Source organism: Musa acuminata, chromosome BXJ3-6 (assembly GCF_036884655.1).
Source record: "Musa acuminata AAA Group cultivar baxijiao chromosome BXJ3-6, Cavendish_Baxijiao_AAA, whole genome shotgun sequence".
NCBI lineage: Eukaryota > Viridiplantae > Streptophyta > Magnoliopsida > Zingiberales > Musaceae > Musa > Musa acuminata.
This window is the reverse complement of record NC_088354.1, coordinates 10,829,133-10,847,547: the sequence shown is the minus strand read 5'-3', so window position 1 is coordinate 10,847,547 and position 18,415 is coordinate 10,829,133. Positions and strand designations below refer to the sequence as shown.

At 42.7% G+C, this 18,415-nt stretch overlaps 3 protein-coding genes across 3 annotated transcripts; all 3 read left to right on the top strand.

The window, feature by feature from the left end:
- The first annotated feature begins 29 nt into the window (after positions 1–29).
- LOC135641237 (large ribosomal subunit protein eL34) lies at positions 30–2,726 on the top strand. Its single transcript, XM_065156463.1, has 4 exons — positions 30–187; positions 454–533; positions 2,202–2,311; positions 2,400–2,726. The coding sequence occupies exons 1-4, from the start codon at positions 109–111 to the stop codon at positions 2,491–2,493; spliced, it is 363 nt and encodes a 120-aa protein (XP_065012535.1). The 5' UTR covers positions 30–108; the 3' UTR covers positions 2,494–2,726.
- A 1,989-nt stretch (positions 2,727–4,715) lies between these two features.
- Positions 4,716–6,916, top strand: LOC103987822 (peroxidase P7). The gene is made up of 3 exons (XM_009406241.3): positions 4,716–5,103; positions 5,870–6,061; positions 6,151–6,916. The coding sequence occupies exons 1-3, from the start codon at positions 4,894–4,896 to the stop codon at positions 6,700–6,702; spliced, it is 954 nt and encodes a 317-aa protein (XP_009404516.2). The 5' UTR covers positions 4,716–4,893; the 3' UTR covers positions 6,703–6,916.
- Positions 6,917–17,027: 10,111 nt separating this feature from the next.
- On the top strand, positions 17,028–18,411 carry LOC103987821 (peroxidase P7). The gene is made up of 3 exons (XM_009406240.3): positions 17,028–17,347; positions 17,426–17,617; positions 17,712–18,411. The coding sequence occupies exons 1-3, from the start codon at positions 17,138–17,140 to the stop codon at positions 18,261–18,263; spliced, it is 954 nt and encodes a 317-aa protein (XP_009404515.2). The 5' UTR covers positions 17,028–17,137; the 3' UTR covers positions 18,264–18,411.
- The last annotated feature ends 4 nt before the right edge of the window (positions 18,412–18,415 follow it).

Sequence of the window (18,415 nt, the reverse complement as noted above, 5' to 3'; positions counted from 1 at the left end):
GGCGGCACCTCCTTTTATACGCGTCTCCGATATTTGTGATGGGTTCTTCTGCGTTTTGCTCGCCTTCACCTTCGGAGAACACGCGGCGGCGAGTGACCGTGAGGCGAGATGGTGCAGCGGTTAACCTACCGGAAGAGGCACAGCTATGCCACGAAATCGAACCAGACCAGGGTCGTCAAAACCCCTGGTAATGATCCAATCTTGCCATCTCTTTTATCCGTTCTGCGGTCTAGATGATCGTCTTCTGGCCTTGGGCTCTCGCTAGATTGGTACGAGGTTTTCTTGGTCTTGTTGCGATCGGATTCGTGGCGGTTGCAAAATTGTTTTGTTTTGTATGCTGTTGTTTCCCTTTGATCGTGATGATAGGCGCTGCTGTTTACGATTGGTGGCTTTTTTTCGCTTGTACTGTGCCTTTTGGGCCCTTTCTTGACTGGGTTTGATGTGGAAATGCAGGTGGGAGACTTGTGTACCAGTACACCAACAAGAGAGCGAGCGGGCCGAAATGCCCTGTGACTGGCAAGAGAATCCAAGGGGTAAGCAATTCCTTCTGATCCGTCGTCGGAAAATTATTTCATTCGGCAGTGGAATAGGCACATAAGATTTTTCTTATTCTTGTTTTTGAATTTCTAATTATAAATTAACAAAGAATTGTATTACAAAGTATCGGGAAAATTTTCCCTGAAGTAGCAATGCAATGCACCAAATGAGCAGTTCTGTCTTTAAAATCAAGGAAATCATAGTTTGGTATATTTCACGAACAAGTGTGTTCCCACAATATTTCTAATTTTGTGTTGGACTCGGAAATTTCTTGGACTTTGTATGTGGTGTGTATTTTCTTTCACTTCTTTTGATCGTTCTGCCTCTGCTAACCCAAATGAGACTATGAATAAAATATCAGAATAAGCATAACAGGAGACATATCTGGTTTGCATATGCTTCGGTAATTGTTAACATTTTAGAAACATGATCAGCATGTCTTTTTTGTTTGATAAAAGTTTTTCGACACATCAAATTTTCGAGGTTAGGAATGTTACCCAAGCAGAATACCACTTTATGACAAGCCTTTTGTTTATGTTGAGGAGGTAAGTATGTATTAGTGTCTTCAGCATCCATGGTTCAACCCGTGGTGATAGAATCATCGAATTATAGAGTTGCAAGTTTGTTATCGACTAGGTATCTTATACATTGTGGTTTAATGTCCTTGGTTTTCACCTATATTTTTTTTTTGAGGCATCTATTATTATGTTCATGTCTGAATGTTGTGTAGATTCACCAATTTTAGAGTTTCTGGTTTTATTTTCCACTTGGACTGGCACATTCCAGATGGTATTATTGGTCCTATGTTGAATTGGCACAGACCAGAGCTTTTTGCCTTGACTGGTCTGGTTTAGGGTTTCTTATTTAGAACTTGTTTATTAGTAAACACCCCTCTCTCTCTCTCTCTCTCTCTCTCTCTCTCTCTCTCTCTCTCTCTCTCTCTCTCATGCACACACACATAGTTCTCTAACAAGCATATCACAAGCCTCATGCCTTGCATTGCTGACTGCCATTGGCCTAACCTCCCTTCCAGTACAGTATCTCTCCTATTTCTTTTCCTCCTCCTGGTCCTTTCTTCTCCACCACCTCTGCCACCTCGTCTACTTCCTAACCCCTCCTCCTTTCCTTCACCTCTTTCCATCCTCCTTCAACTCATCTTCCTGATGAGGGCAGTATGGTGAAACATATGGTCCTGCAGTTATTTTAACATCAAAATTATAAATATAATTTCCAGGAAACTTATGACGTCTGTTACCTTTCCACCCTTGAAGTAGACAGATAGTACCTTTCAGGTTCCCAATAGTATCTTCTTTCTGATACACCATGTTTTCTTTTTACCATGAAGTCTGTAATATATAGAAAATTGACACTATTTTGTGTTTATCTATTCGAATATTTTTTTGCATCTAAACACCCCCTTGTTATTCTAGTCGAGGGAACTTTTCTAAGGTGTTTTTTCCTTTTTCCCCTACTCTATGGCATCTTTTGGTATGGTATTTTTGGTTATCATGTATAATGCTCATTCTGTTTAATGTCCTACCATGTGTAAATGACAGCATGAAATACTCTGGATATGACATATTCAAAGTGTTAACATTTCTACTACTTATCAAAGTTCTTTTTGCTAGTGAGATTATATGATGCTGTTTGTTTCATACTTTCAGATTCCTCACCTAAGACCTACCGAGTACAAGAGGTCTAGGTTGTCCAGAAACCGGAGGACTGTGAATCGGGCTTATGGTGGGGTCTTATCTGGAAGCGCAGTCAGGGAAAGGTTGGTGATTGCTGCTTAAGCCAAGCCTCTTGGTTGAATCTGGTTGCTTGTTTTTCTCGTGTGACTCGTCTCTTTGTTGGCTTCTTAGGATTATCCGGGCCTTTTTGGTCGAAGAGCAGAAGATTGTCAAGAAGGTTTTGAAGATCCAGAAGGCCAAAGAGAAGCAAGCCTCAAAGAGCTAAGGCATGAAAGAAACGCCAAATACTTTTTTGAGTTATTGATTTATCTAGAAGATTTTTGTTTGACACAAAGTTTGGTGAGGGTGCTATCCTATAGTGCTATTATTGATCTGTTCATTAGAATTTTTTTGGGATGATCTGTTCTCATGTTTGCTTTATTATGATTGTACTTTATGTTTGAACTAATTAACTTTCTTGAATTGTTAGTCCAAAAATGCTTTATGTGCTTTTGATTCCTTCTCTTTGCTTTATTAAGTTAGGCCTGCATACGTATACAAGATTCTGCCGCTTGCTTTATTTTATTTCGTTGATGAGCCAACTTTTGATGTTAAAGTTTTAATTGGATTGATGATTGTTAACTTTGTCAAATTTCAATTACGACAGTTATAGATAGAAACTAGTGATATGACTTACCTACATGTTATCTTAAGTTATTTGATGTGCATAATATGATCAATAATTTAGAGCATGTTAATATTTTTTTGACCGGCCAAAACATATCTAATTGCTTTTGATGATTGAGGTTTGTAGTATTAATGATAGAATTTAATCGAAATCTTGTTCAGAATGTTGGCATCAACTTTGTTAGTCCCATTAAATGATAATCTTATAAGATGTATATCTTATTCTATAAAGAAGATGGGATTAACTTTCCAATCATGATCGAGAAGTATTAAGGAAAGAAGAGCATCTCATGAACAATCTCTATGCTCTGAATGTTCATGATAGAGATTTATCATTGATTTGTTCAGTAGTAGTAATCAAACAGGTTCATATTTCTGTGGGTAGTGCTGAGAATCTGCAATCATTAGGAGTGCCTGTAGCTACATCATTGAAGTGGGTGGCTGCATGTGGAATGAAGGACGAGGTGCAAAGCATTCAAACTTGTTTTGTCTTATTATTATTAATTTTTTTAAATATTTATTCAATGCTTTAGAGGTATATGTTGCATAGTAAAAACTCATATGAGATGAATTAAGGTGAATTAAAGGGAATACTCTCAACTCATATCAGATTACATTAAATTTTTATGTTGAATTGATGCTGATGTATGTATGTTAAAGTGATTATTTTGATTTCAAACGGCTAGTTTGACAATTTGATTTCTAACGGTTAGTTTGACAAAATAAGTCTCGAATGAGTGTTTAAACGAGAAAATGTAGAAGACAATTAGCCCACAAATTGAACTCTGGTAAGACGTTGAAACTGTTAAGTCGAAGAAGTGATAAATGATGTGTTGTGTGTACGCCAACCTCAATGTTTGTCTCATGTGCACATGCAAAGAAGAAGAGAAGAGGAGGGAAAGCTGTCATTGAGTAAGCTTGTTGGGTAACTTAGATCGAGATCTTTCAAAGTAAGAAGGGTTCTTAATTATCCAATCTCGATAAAGATAATTCTTCGATTATCATCTTTTTTGAGTGAGATTGAGTGACTTATAGCATTCATTCATTCTGTAACTATGGTCGGGTCAATTATAGAAGATTAAGTATATAAATAATTTTTTTTAATATCATAATGGTGTCATAAGCTTAGTACAGAATTAACTAAGTTCCAAATGTGAGTCATAATTGGCTACACGTAGGCTTAGTGTTATAGAAGGAACTAAGATCCAGCCCTCCTAGTGGATTGCAGGATGGGACGCTTTCGGCTTTTCTGCCCGCTCAACGCTCACTATTTTTTGGCGGGCGCAAAATTAATTTTGTAGAAAAATGGATATAAGAAACAATAGCTGTGTTGACAACTCCGTGCCACCTAACACGGTTGAAAGTAATAACGATCCCACTGCTATTTAAAGCTCACATTGTACTCCATCCTCTTTATGCAACCAATCACGATCGAACACACATTTACGTCCCATCAACGTCAATCTCCCAACAAACTACACTAATCAGCGGCTCCCGTAGAGGCAACTGCGAACCGCACGTCGCTCATGCCATGTTACGTCTGTGACCCAATTCATCATCATCTTAAAAGGAGCCATAGTTTAAGCCCTCCTCAGCACCTATGGATCGGTTCTGTGGGATCACTTGTTGCACTGTGCTGGTGGTCCTGTTTGCATCAGCAGCTCAAGCAAAGTGGCAAAGATAACATTCCCGCACTCCCCCACTGTTGTCCAACGGACACGATAAGAGGATAGAGACGCACAATTGTCACATCCCCAGGAATCTGCCTCCAGTGTTTAGCTAGCTGTATAACACGCACAAACCCTTTCTTATCACGCCCACATACTGAGAATTGAGCGATCCATGTGACGGTATAGGATCCGAAGCTGTCCGCTCCCATCACGTTACATCCCAAGATTAGCAGCAGCAGAAGCAGCAGCTCTACCAGTGTGGTCTCTCTTTCTATATATTTAACAGGCGGCGAACCGGTGGCTTCCACCTCCTCCTTTCTCCTCCTATCATGGCTTCCTTCTCTAATGGCCTTCTCGCGGTGGCCATCCTCTCTCTGCTGGCGAGCGCCGCCCAGGCTCAGCTGTCGCCGGCGTTCTACGCCGTGACGTGCCCCGACCTGGAGAGCGTCGTGCGGTCGGTCATGGCGCAGGTCGTCGGCCAGGATCCCCGGATGGGCGCCTCCGTCATTCGCCTCTTCTTCCATGACTGCTTCGTCAACGTACGTTATCCGCACCGTCTCTTCCTCTCCCTAATAGCCTTTCTTGTTTTACGGGTACCAATTTGCTCCGTCGATCCGTCGGAGAACTGCGATTGTCCTCCGGCGAGGACAATCGAATTACACCTCGCATTCCCTCGAAAGGAAAAGGGAAAAGGAAATTACTTTTCACATGCATCAAGCACCTCCACCTGCCATATAGTTGGTCGATGAGGACACGGCTTCGATGAGCTTAAGCGACCGTCACATAGCTTCAAAGACAACTGTGTGTGTGTGTGTGCACCCACAGCAAACTTTCCCATGCACGTGAAAGACTATCTACCTTTTACATGCATTTCCTCGTAGTAAAATTCTCCAGAACATGAACTAAACTTGCTTTTCGCTTTTGAGTAGATTCCTTCATGAACACCACGAGAAGGAGCTTTTCGTAGCATTAAGCTTCGTCTAAATTGGCGGATATGCTATTGTGGGTTGAATGATGATAACATGTCATCGCATGATGGAGAATCCATGGGACCATATGTTAATTCTTGCAATGCTTCTTCACCGTGTAAATTTGACCCTCTGTAGCAATGTAGCTGTGTCCTGACATGTAGCCTGATTGAAACTGGTTACTTGGGATGCTCCAATTCCATTTACCATCGAGGTTGTCCGTAGCGGACCACGATTGACTACCATCAATTCAGACCGTAGCTGATACGTCTGCAAGTAAAGCGTTGTTGTTTCTTGGGAGTGTGCTAAGTGGAGCAGATGGTTTGCGCACCCACAGGGCTGCGACGCGTCCGTCCTCCTGGATGACACACCGACGATGAGGGGCGAGAAGAACGCGATGGGGAATATGAACTCCCTCCGCGGCTACGAGATCATCGACGCCATCAAGTCACGCGTGGAGGCGTCGTGCCGGGCCACGGTGTCCTGCGCCGACATCGTCGCCCTCGCCGCGCGCGACTCGGTGAGCCTGGTGAGCGCCGCCGAACCCATGCTTTGGTAGGAAGATTAGTGTGGTCGGTGACGTCAAACTGACGCATGCGTGCCCGGGACGCCGTGCAGCTCGGGGGACCGTCATGGACGGTGCTGCTGGGCCGCCGCGACGCCAGGACCGCGAGCGTAGACGCCGCCAACGCCAACCTCCCGCCGGCCTCCGACAACATCAGCAGCCTCGTCACCAAGTTCGCCGCCAAGGGGCTCGACCTGCGGGACCTGACGGCGCTCTCCGGCGCGCACACCGTCGGCGCGGCGAGGTGCAGCAGCTTCCGACCCCACGTCTACAGCGACGCCAACGTCGACCCGGCGTTCGCCATGTTCAGGAGGCGGATCTGCCCGGCCACCGGCGGGGACTCCAACCTGGTCCCGCTCGACTCCACGAGCCCCAACCGCTTCGACGTCAGCTACTACCGGGACCTGATGGTCCGACGGAGCCTGCTGCACTCCGACCAGGAGCTGTTCAACAACGGGCCGGCGGATGACCTGGTGCGTCTGTACAGCTCCAGCGGCAGCGCCTTCAACAGGGACTTCACGGCGGCCATGGTGAAGATGGGCAACATTAGCCTCTTGACGGGGTCCGATGGGGAGATCAGATTGGATTGCCGGAGGGCTAACTGATGACCATCCAACCAATTCTTTACTGCAAGAAGGAATACGTATACATGCACGTACGTACGCAGAAGAACTTGCGAAGATTACTCGTTTGGTAGCCAAATTTAATTGCTTCTTCACCTCACTGTCATCGCATATGTGGTTAAGACTATGAGTCTGGTCATATTATTGCTCCGGTGAAATAACATTGCTCGGAACAAGTGAATGGACCGAGAGGAAAGACTGATGTGAGAGGATTCATCTCAGATGTTTTGTGTCGGTGGCTCACCGGAAGATGCTTTCCTTGGACACCAAGGAAACAATGGGGCGCCCACATCCCAGTGAAGGACAAATGGAATCGAAGGGAAAGGTAAATGGCATGGCACCATCGCGATGCGTTCCTTTGGAGAGGGTGACGGAAGTTGGAAGGGATTATTGCAAGTGCTGTATCATTCGATCAACGGAGAAATCATGTCGAACAAGTGTGTGATTTTGATGGATCGATCATAACGAGTCTAATTACATGACCCAATTCGACCTGTAAACTGTAAACTCAAGGAATCATCTTGAATTTGTGTAGATTACCACCTTTCCACCACAAAGAAGTGAATTCTCAATTGGACCCGTCATCAAGAGAAAAGCGAATCAGAAGCATCCACGATTGAGTTCAAGAAAGAGAGAATTATATAGCCCCCAAAAAAAGTTATTAAATTTGAAGATTATTATTTACAACCTCATTTTAAAACAAATTAATATCTCAAAATTATCCTAAACAAATATAAATATATTTTCTTCTTCTTCTCCTCTTTATATCTCCTTTCTTGTCCTCTTTCCCCCCCCCCCCCCCCCCTTGTTTGTTTCCTTCTTCTTCTTCCTTAGACGATAGTGTTGAGGCAACGACAAGCGAGGTTAGAGTGTAAGTTGGAGGGCGCAATCAACAACAAGAAGCACAGGTTCATGATCAACGATTAACGATGAGAATAAGCAAGAGGGTGGTAATTGACAGGGAGTACAAATTGGGGAGGCATAATGATTAGCGATAGGCACAAGTTAGGGGTGGTGATCGATGATAGCAAGTTGAGGAGCGTCGACGGTGGAAGGGATTTTTGCACAAACGACAATTGTAGGGGACGTGGGAAAAAGATAATAAAAAAAAGAAAATGATAAATTCAAAATTATATTGATAATAAATAGTAAAATATTGTTTTATTAATTTTTTTTATTGGATTGTAAATAGTAAAAAAGGACTCTAAATTGTAAGCTTTCTAAATTTTTATTTTTTCTCATGGTATTTTCTAGAAGAAGAAATTATCCTAGCCTCCATCCCGACCCCTCTTGTCCATTGTTGTTATTCCTCAAGGCAGTTGAGGAAATCTCTAAGCAGTTGAGAAAAATCCTCTATGTTGAATGTGTATAATCTTCCTGTTGAGTGTGTATAAATAGCTATCAAGAGCTCACTATCAAAATGAACTAGACAATTACATCTTATACATTTCATAGTTTCTTCTACAATTTATATCTTACTATATTCTTCGTTTAATTTTTATCATGGTATCAGAGCCATTTGCCTAGAGCAAGCTCTCTTCTCGCTGTCGACTCATCTGTTGCTTCTCTACCTCCGGCGGCAAAAGAAAAAGCTTTCTACTCTTGCTTTTCCATCGTCAGGCCATCATCTCACTGTCGACTCATCTGTTGCTTCTCCACCTCCAGCGGCAAAAGAAAAAGCTTTCTACTATTGCCTTTCCATCGTCAGGCCATCGGTGTGATAAATCTTTCCTCCTCGACGAACGACAACTATCTTCTCCACTGCCACTTTGCGCCTTCTTCTCTATTGTAGCTTTTTCCTCTCTCCTCTGCTGCACCTCTATTGTAGCTTCCTCCTCTGCTATAGTATCGCTGCAACATCGCTGCAACTTCCTCCTCTGCTGCAACATCCTCCTCTGCTGCATCCTCTTCTGCTGCTGCATCCTCCTCTGCTGCAACATCCTCCTCTACTGTAACTTTCTCCTCTACTACAACTTCCTCTTCTACTGCAGCTTATTCCTCTGCTACAGCATTGCTATAGCTTTTTCTATTACTGCAGCTTTCTCCTCTACTGCAGCCGTCGCCGTTGCAGCCGCAACAACAACAACAGTAACAACAGCAGCAGTAATATGCTCTTGTCCTACTCACGAAGCCTCTGGCTCGTAAATCATTCTTTGCATCGATCCAAGATTGGTATCTTTGACAGGAGCACCATCTTGCGGGGGCATGAAAGAAGATAAGATTTGGACATGTTAATATATTTAAGCTAAAATTACTTCAAAAAGCTTCTTTAATAAAACTTCTTATCTTCTATTCTTTTCATCATGGTATCAGAGCTATGGTTACGTCAATAAATTATCGTAATTCATGCATCGACCATCTATTACGCAATGGTCTACGGTCAAATGAATTTTGTGGTATCTTAAAGGGACTCTTAATCATGGTATTTTTCTTCACAAAAATACTTCGTTTCATCTCCGTGCCTTTGCTGATGCTGATTAGGCAGAGAACTTTGATGATAGAACATCTACGTCGGGATACATTGTTTCCTTGGAGCTACTCCAATTAGTTGGAGTTCTAAAAAACAAAAGATGGTTACACGATCTACAACTGAAGCTAAATATCGTGCCATCGCCATCGCCGCTGCTGAACTCAATTGGGTCACAAATCTGCTCAAGGAACTCAACGTCAACTCTACAGTTATTCCTACAATATATTATGATAATATTGAAGCTACCTACTTATGTGCTAATCTAGTGTTTCATTCTCGCATGAAACACATAGCCATTGACTTCCACTTCGTGCGAGATCAAGTTGTCAGACATCAACTCCGTGTTTCTCATATACATACAGTTGATCAACTAGCAGACTCACTCACAAAGCCGCCCGTAAATTTTTTTCATCTCATCGGTCCAAGATCGACATCGACATCCTTGATGGAAGCTCAATCTTGCGGGGGCATGATAAGCAAATAAGATTTCCTCAAGGCAAAGACAGTTGAGGAAATCTCTAAGCAATTGAGAAAAATCCTCCATGCTAAATGTGTATAACCTCCCTGCTGAGTGTGTATAAATAGTTATCAAGAGCTCACTATCAAAATGAACTAGACAATTACATCTTATACATTTCATAATTTCTTCTATAATTTCTATCTTACTATATTCTTCATTTAATTGTTATCAATACTCTTGTATACTGTCTCTACTCTTACTCTTGTTTACTGATGCTGCCAGTAAAGGTCTTATTTGTCACTGTCATCGTGCTCTCATCAGTCACCTCAACCCTCCTCCCCCACTTCAGTAATAACTAATTATCTTCGTCTCTTCCCACTCCCAATATGATTGTCCTTTTTTTTTCTCTCACATCTCTTTTCATTCTCTAATCCTCGATCATATTGTCTAAGTCGAATATCATAACATAGGAGGGTCTCGTATGACAAAAGATAAAGTGACATTGGGGTATAAAAAATGCCAAGGATAATCATTTTCTTTTAAAAAAAAGAGGTATGAAAATATAAAAAATTAAGATTTTTTTTTGGGAAAAGGGTTTGAAATCAAAATATGACGATTCCATCTCCATGTGTGCATGCATTGGACCGTGTTAATTAAGATGCCGAAGTGCAGTATAAATACGCCTCCGCCACAAGCCTCATGTCTCATCCCCCAAACCCAACCTGTCTTCGAGGACAACACTCAAATCCTCTAAACAGAAGCAAGAGTCGATTGGGATTGGGATAACAATTTCACACACACACCCACACACTCTCTCTCTCTCTCTCCTGTAATTGATCTTGCCATGGCCCCTTTCATGCAGACCTTAGTTGCCCTCTCTCTGTTCTCGACGCTTGTGTCCCCGACCTACGAGTAAGTGTCGCTTACATTCTACTCTCGCACCTGCCCTAACCTGTATTGCATCGTCCGCTCCACCATGCAGCAGGTCGTCAATGCGGAGCCTCATATGGCTGCCTCCAGTCTTCGCCTCATCCTTTGACCGCTTTATGAACATACGACGCTGCCATCCATCAATTATCATATATTTATTGAAAATATTTATATGCATAAGATGAAAATGTGTGAGATGAAGAAAGATTATGAGAGGATAGTCTCATATCGTTGATGATTGAAAGAGTTAAAGATGCGATGAGATAAAGCTACGGGCAAATAATCTAAGAAGAGAATATATTGTGTTTGGTTCATAATTTAGAAGTTTAGTCTTGATGTTTGACTTGATATATATTTATTTTAATTAATATAAATTAATAATTATAAAAATTCTGATAATATTGTTCTGTTTCCCATGCACACACCTGTTGTAGATGAGAGACTGAGAGACTTCTAACAGCCTTTTGCTTTGGTTGACAGCGACTGCGATGCATCCATGATACTGCCACATTCACCGCAGAGAAGAACGCTTCCCCCAATAGGAACTCCGTCCGTGGCAAACGAGGCCGTCGATGCCATCAAGTCCAACGTCGAAGCGGCTTGCCCAGGGACTGTATCATGCGCTGACATCCTTGCACTCGCCGCACGCATTCCCACAAAGTGCCGATGTTTCATGGGCGGACCGAAATGGAAGGTTCGACTGGGCCGCCGATGCGACGAGTGCACGCCAAAGCGGCGCTGACAGCAACGTCCCCAAGCCCTCCTCCGGTCTCTCTGACCTCATCTCTTTCCTTCGCTGCCAAGGGGCTCAGCGCACGCGACATGACCGCGTCTCCGGTGCCCACACCATCGGGCAAGCACAGTGCGGCACCTTCCGCTCTCACATCGGATGGGCTTTGAAGTCAGATGCATCACAAGAAAACCTAATTGTTTGCTTTAGGCTTTTCTTGTTCAGTAATTTTCGGTGTTTTATGACCTAGGAACATTTTCCTAAAGCATTTATAATAGTTTCACTTTTATAGTAGTGATTTACTCCTCTTTCGTTCGTGGATGTAAGTCAATTGGCCTGGCCGAATCACGTAAATCTAGTATTCTTATCGCTTTTATCTTTTTGTTTTATTGTCTTTGTTGGGTTACCAAAATTACTCTTTGGTAAATTTTCTGGGGTTAACTCTAACAAACTGGTATCAGAGACTGGTTTCGGGATCTTTTGGCAACGATGACAATAACAAAGATTGTTGTCAAGAAATTCGACAGAAATGTCAACTTCGGCATGTGGTAACTCACGATGGAGGCCATTCTAGTTCAAGACGGAGTTGATTTGGCACTACAAGGAGCTGAGAACATTCCAGATGGTACGTTAAAGGAAGATCTTGCGGGTATGGATAAGAAGACCCGATCCAATATTATTCTAAATCTCTCTGACGAGGTTTTACGGGAGGTAGCTACGGATAAGAGCATGTGAGACAAGCTTAAAGCCTTGTATATGAAGAGGACAGTAGAGAATCGTCTCTGCTTAAAGCAAAGTTTGTATATGCTTCGGATAACTGAAGGTACATCTATATTCTCACATCTTGATAAATTTGATTCCTTGGTTATGGATTTGGAGAATATAGATGCAAAAATTGATGATGAGAATAAGACCCTATTATTTTTGTGTTCCCTTTCCCGATCTTTTAAGCATTTCCGTGATACTATGATTTATGGAAAAGAAATAATTTTGTATCAGGAAAATAAATCTGCACTAAAATCTAAGGAGCAAATAGACAGAGATATCATTGGGAAAAGTAGAGGGAATCAGGTTGAGGGTCTGGTTGTCAGGGGTAGAATGGATAAATTTTTTTTTGATAGTAGTAGATCTAAATCTAGACATAGAAATTTGGAATGCAGATATTATCATAAAATGGGGCACATTAAGGTTGATTGCTTTAAATTAAAAAATAAATTAAAGCAAAAGGAAAAAATTGTTGAGAAAACTACTGAGTCTGCTAAAGCTAGTATAGCAGCTGATAGGAATGATGGAAATATTTTCTTTACTACTGATGACAGGACGAGGTCTAAAAATGAATGGATTTTAGATTCGGGTTGTTCTTATCACATGTGTCCTAATAGAGATTTGTTTTCCACGTATGAATCTTGTAATGGTGGAATTGTTTTGATGAGCAATAATGCAGCATGTGATGTTGTTGGTAGAGGAACAATCTGAATTAAAATGCATGATGGTATTGTGAGCTCGCTAACTAATGTTAGACATGTTCTTGATTTAAAAAAGAATCTCATCTCTTTAGACATCATAGAGGCCCTTGGGTGTAAATACACAGTTGAAGGTAGAGTTATAAAAGTTTCTAGAAGTGCTCTTGTTGTTATGAAAGCATGTAGGTCTTGGTAGCTTATATATTTTGTAGGGAACTACTGTCACAGGCTTAGTTGTAGTCTCGTCATCATCATTGTCTGATTCTGACATCACCAAATTATGGCATATGCGTTTGGGTCATATGAGTGAAAAATGTTTGAACATATTGAGCAAAAGGGGTCTACTTTGCGGACAGAGTACTGGGCCACTGAATTTTTGTGAACACTGCATTTTTGGAAAGCAGAAAAGAGTCAGCTTCAATTCTCCGACAGTTCATAAAACGAAAGATACTCTTGACTATATTCATTCAAACCTTTGGGGTCTAGCTCATGTTCAGTCTAAGGGGTGGTGCCAGGTATATGTTGACTTTCATTGATGATTATTCTAGGAAAGTTTAGATTTATTTTTTGAAGCATAAAAATGATGTTTTTCTAATCTTTGAACAATGGAAGGCTTTGATTGAGAAGCAAACAGGTAAATAGATTAAGCGGCTTCGAACAGATAATGGCATGAAATTTTGTGAAGGTGACTTTGATGAATTCTGCAAAAATGAAGGAATCGTTCGGCATCGCACTGTTAGAATGACGGCTCAGCAAAATGGTGTGGCCGAACGTATGAACAGAACACTCTTGGAGAGAGCAAGGTGTATGATCTCAAATGCAGGGTTGACAAAGGAGTTTTGGGCAGAGGCGATTAATATGACCTGTTACGTTGTCAACCGCGCTCCTTCTGCGGCACTTAACTTTAAAACTCCGGAGGAAGTTTGGTAAAGTACTCCTGCTGATTACCCTGATTTAAAAATTTTTGGGTGTCCAACATACATGCATGTAAATGAAGGAAAATTAGAGCCTCGAATGAAAAGGTGTATTTTCCTTGGATATGCTTCTGGGGTGAAAGGATAAAGATTATGGTGTTCTGATCCCAAATCCCTAAAATTTGTAGTCAATAGAGATGTTATTTTTGATGAATTGTCTATGTTATCTTCCAAAGAAGAATCTACTAGTTGTACAAATGATAGTGCGCAGAAGCAGGTGGAGCTTGAGATTGGTAGTTCTAATTCTTTTCAGTCTAACTCTTCTATTCAAAGAATGCCGGTAGATGGTCCCGAGTCTACTAACGAAGATGATCTAGAGGAAGAGCAATATTTCATAGCCAAGAATAGATCACGGAGAGATATTCGACCACCACAAAGATATGCAAATTTGGTTGCATATGCTTTGTCTGTTGCAGAAGAAACAAGTGAAGTTGGTGAGCTTACTTCCTACTCAGATGCAGTTTCTTGTGATAATTCCACTAAGTGGTTAATTGTGATGAATGAAGAAATAGAATCTCTCCATCGGAATAGAACTTGGGATCTTGTGAAGCCGCCTTCGGGTAAGAAAATTGTTGGATGCAAATGGGATACTATTGCTGAGGGAAAGGTCTTTGTTCAGAAAATTCATATGAAGGATAATCCAACTGATATGCTTACGAAGCCTCTTCTGATTTACAAGTTCAAGCAGTGCTTGGACTTGATTGGTGTTCATTGTTGGTGATTACCCATTGTAGCTTTTATGAAGAATGTGAAGTATGTTTTGTTGGGATATGCTAAGGTGAAAATTTATTAGTTTGGCAAGTCCCATAGTCCCACATCGAGAAAATCAGACTTATTATCTCTTATTAGAACTATAAATAAGGGTTTGAGCTTTGAAATCATTTATTTAGGTAATTTCTTGTTCAGTAAGCACGTTGACTAAAGCAGGAGAGAGATCAGATCGAACTGCAGACACGTGAATCGGAAAGATACGTGTTGGTGGTTCGTACGTCGATCGGAACTTGAATTCAGAATCCTATCTACCTTAAATTCAATTCCTTTTTATTAATATTTCACCCAGGAAAAATATTTTTTTAAATGATAATATTACCTCTTCAAGCCACTATCTCCACCTATCACTGTTGCTTGATCGTTGACTCCCACCATCTTAACTCCCCTCTCGGTTGACCTCTCTCCTACCATTGCGATCGCAACCCTCTCTTTCTATGCCCATAGCCTCCGCAGCCCACGACGGAGGTGTAAGTAGAGGGGCCAGGGGTGAAAACAACAAGGCCAAGACCTTCGTTGTTGGTCGTCATCTTGCATGGCCACGATTGTGTCGATGGCGATGGGTAGCAATTTGAGATAAAGAGGCTTGGCCAGGCACGCAAGTCAGTTTACGTAGGAAGGCATGACCAAACATGTAAAGACACAAGCAACCAAAAGACTTATGTTTGCTCATGACCCTCGACCCGTCATCGTTTTTGGTAGAAGGGGTAGGAGATAGGACGATGGTGTAGAGCTGAAAGAGGTCTGAAAGAGGTAGATTTAAAATGATCTTTTATCGTGGTTAGGGATGCTCTATGAAAATTTATCGAAGACATTTTTTTTCAAAAATTTACCATTTTAAAAAAAGATAACTATTTATAACATTTCATGAACTATTCAACTATCGAGAAAATGAAACCAATTCCTAAACACACGAATATGAGAAAACAGTAGTTGCAATTTCAAAGAACCTTCCTGAGATCACCGGAGAAAACAGTGCACTTAGCAAGCTATTTTCACGCCCACTTTAGTTGAATTATTAGTTTATTTTATTTCCGGGCCGTACAAGAAGTACTTCGAAAACTCGTGGGGGGTACGACTCACATTATTAACTCGGGGGTTAGACGTGGTATGCAGTCTAGGAGGATATCTATTCAAATATTGCATACAGGACAACTTGTAGCTCCGACCGCAGCTCCGTTTGAATCGATTAAGAATCAAAACCGAATTAGAATAATGGTTTAAGTGATTATAAAGTAAATTGGAATCGAATTTTGATTTCGGTTCTTGAAATTTAAAAATAAAACCGAACCAAAACCATTTGTTTCGGTTCGATACTGAACCGATCCCAAAAAAAAAAAAAAAAAAAATCATTAAAACGATCAAATGTGACGAATCTGATAAGGTATACTTCGACCCTGGACCACGTCATAATCGATGTTACGTTATGCCTACAACTAAGTCAGCAAGAGAAGCACCCCTCGTGACGAGCCCGCAACCGTATCAAGACGCCACTCGATATGTCCTGTCTCGATAAGCTCGGGACGGCGTCGCATGACATCGTTGTGCACATCCCGGGATGGTCGCCGCACAAATGTACCATTTCATACCTCGAGGATCGACCATCATGTCAAACCCGTGTATAATCGACCCTCGTACAGTAATATAAAAGCTTAAGGCCGACATCCAACCAGAAAAAAAGAAGAAAGAGAATAAGGAGGCAGAAAGTAGAACCCCACACTGACTTACTTGTCGAGGGGCCACAGTCGGTAATCACCCGGTGAGGCCTTCTGTGCAGGAAAGCGGCAATGTCCAAGACGAGGCCATCCTAATTGATAGAAGTGTCATTCCTCCCGATGCGTCAATCAGCATCCTGACGAAAAGACGTCAATCAATATTACGGTACTAACACACCGACTGGAGGGCTCAACTAACTCTGGCATCCAGCTCAACCGACTAAACACTCCCGATATCGTCCTGTCAAGGTCGTGCTGACTCATCAACTAGGATGGATCAGTTCATCAACAGAATCTGTCTCCTTCAATAACATGATAATAAAGGAAGAGTGATGGCGTTTATAATCAATCAATGTGGTTCGGACTTCAAATTCGATAAAAGTAGAACAGTTGTTTGTCGAACCGGGTTTAGGACTACTGAGACCCGTGCTAATCCTGACGCAATTACGTTATAATCAATTCGAAACGATCCTAATCCTCCATCTCCTGACACGATTGACGGAGTCTCACCTCCATGCTGATATAAATTAATGAAGGATGCGTTAAAAGCAACGACAATCTAACTTTGTCCGTCACCATTGATTTCGATTGTTAAACGGCTGCGGCTTCTCTATCCCTCACATGAACGGTGCACCTAACCAAAATGGTCGACCAAGCTCACATGGTCAAGGTCAAAATACATGTGTATCTTCCTATTAAATGATTTTGAGGTGCAAAGTTTGACCAGTCAAAGATCGCCACGCCCATCTCCATTCGGAGCAGTGTATATGTATGCCAGTTCACCCCAAGCCACTCTTCTCATCCCTCACCCAAAAGCTACTACTAGCACAACAGCAGTAGGAAGATCTAGCCATCTATCTCTTCTCTGTTTCTGAGAGACATACGTACATTGATAGTTTGGGCAGCCATGGCGTCTTTGATGCAGACATTAGTCGCGCTCTCTCTGCTCTCAATGTTTCTCTGCGGTGTCCATGGGCAGTTGTCTTCTACATTCTATGCTGGCACATGCCCCAACCTACAGCAGATTGTGCGCTCCACCATGGCGCAGGCCGTCAACAAGGAGCCACGCATGGCTGCCTCCATCCTCCGGCTTTTCTTCCACGACTGTTTCGTTAATGTGCGATGCTGGAACGCCTCTGTTATCTTTTGCATCCTGTAGTCCATCGGAACTGACAGTCTTTGATTTGGGTTGCAGGGCTGCGATGCGTCGATACTTCTGGATGATACTGCCGCATTCACCGGCGAGAAGAATGCCTCCCCCAATAGAAACTCCGCCCGCGGCTACGAGGTTATCGACGCCATCAAATCCAACGTCGAAGCTGCCTGCCGAGCAACGGTATCGTGCGCCGACATCCTCGCGCTGGCAGCACGCGATGGCGTGGCCTTGGTAAGCGTCACTGTTCACGAACCTCGGCTACCGCACGCCTCTTTAGTTTCCGCTCGAGAACGACGAAGTTTAACGTCGTCTTGTTCAACTGTAGTTTGGTGGACCGACATGGGCGGTTCAGCTGGGCCGTCGCGATGCCAAGACCGCAAGCCAAAGCGACGCTAACAGCAACCTCCCCGGGCCCTCGTCCGGCCTCTCCACTCTCATATCTTCGTTCGCCGCCAAGGGCCTCAACGCACGCGACATGACCGCCCTCTCCGGTGCCCACACCATCGGCCAAGTGCAGTGCGGAAACTTCCGCTCCCACATCTACAACGACGCCAACGTCAACTCGAGCTTCGCTGCGCTCCGCAAACGAAACTGCCCATCCTCTGGCGGCGACGGCAACCTGGCGCCGCTCGACCTCGAGACACCGAACCGGTTCGACAACGGCTACTACCGGGACCTGGTGGCCAAGAAGGGACTGCTCCACTCGGACCAGGAGCTGTTCAACGGCGGCTCTCAGGACTCGCTGGTGAGGCAATACAGCGTCAACAATGCGGCGTTCTCACGGGATTTTGCGGCGGCCATGGTGAAAATGGGAGCCATCAGCCCGCTGACTGGAAACAGGGGAGAGATCAGATTGAACTGCAGGAAGGCGAACTGATCTGCGAGTGATTCGTCCGTCGACCAACAATTCGTACATCGTGTGTTATTATTCCTTTCATTTACCCTGGTAAATTAACAGGGGGGTTTGCTTTCTTCATTCCATTTATTTGTATTCCAAATCAAGGTAATAATATCAAGAAATTATTGCGA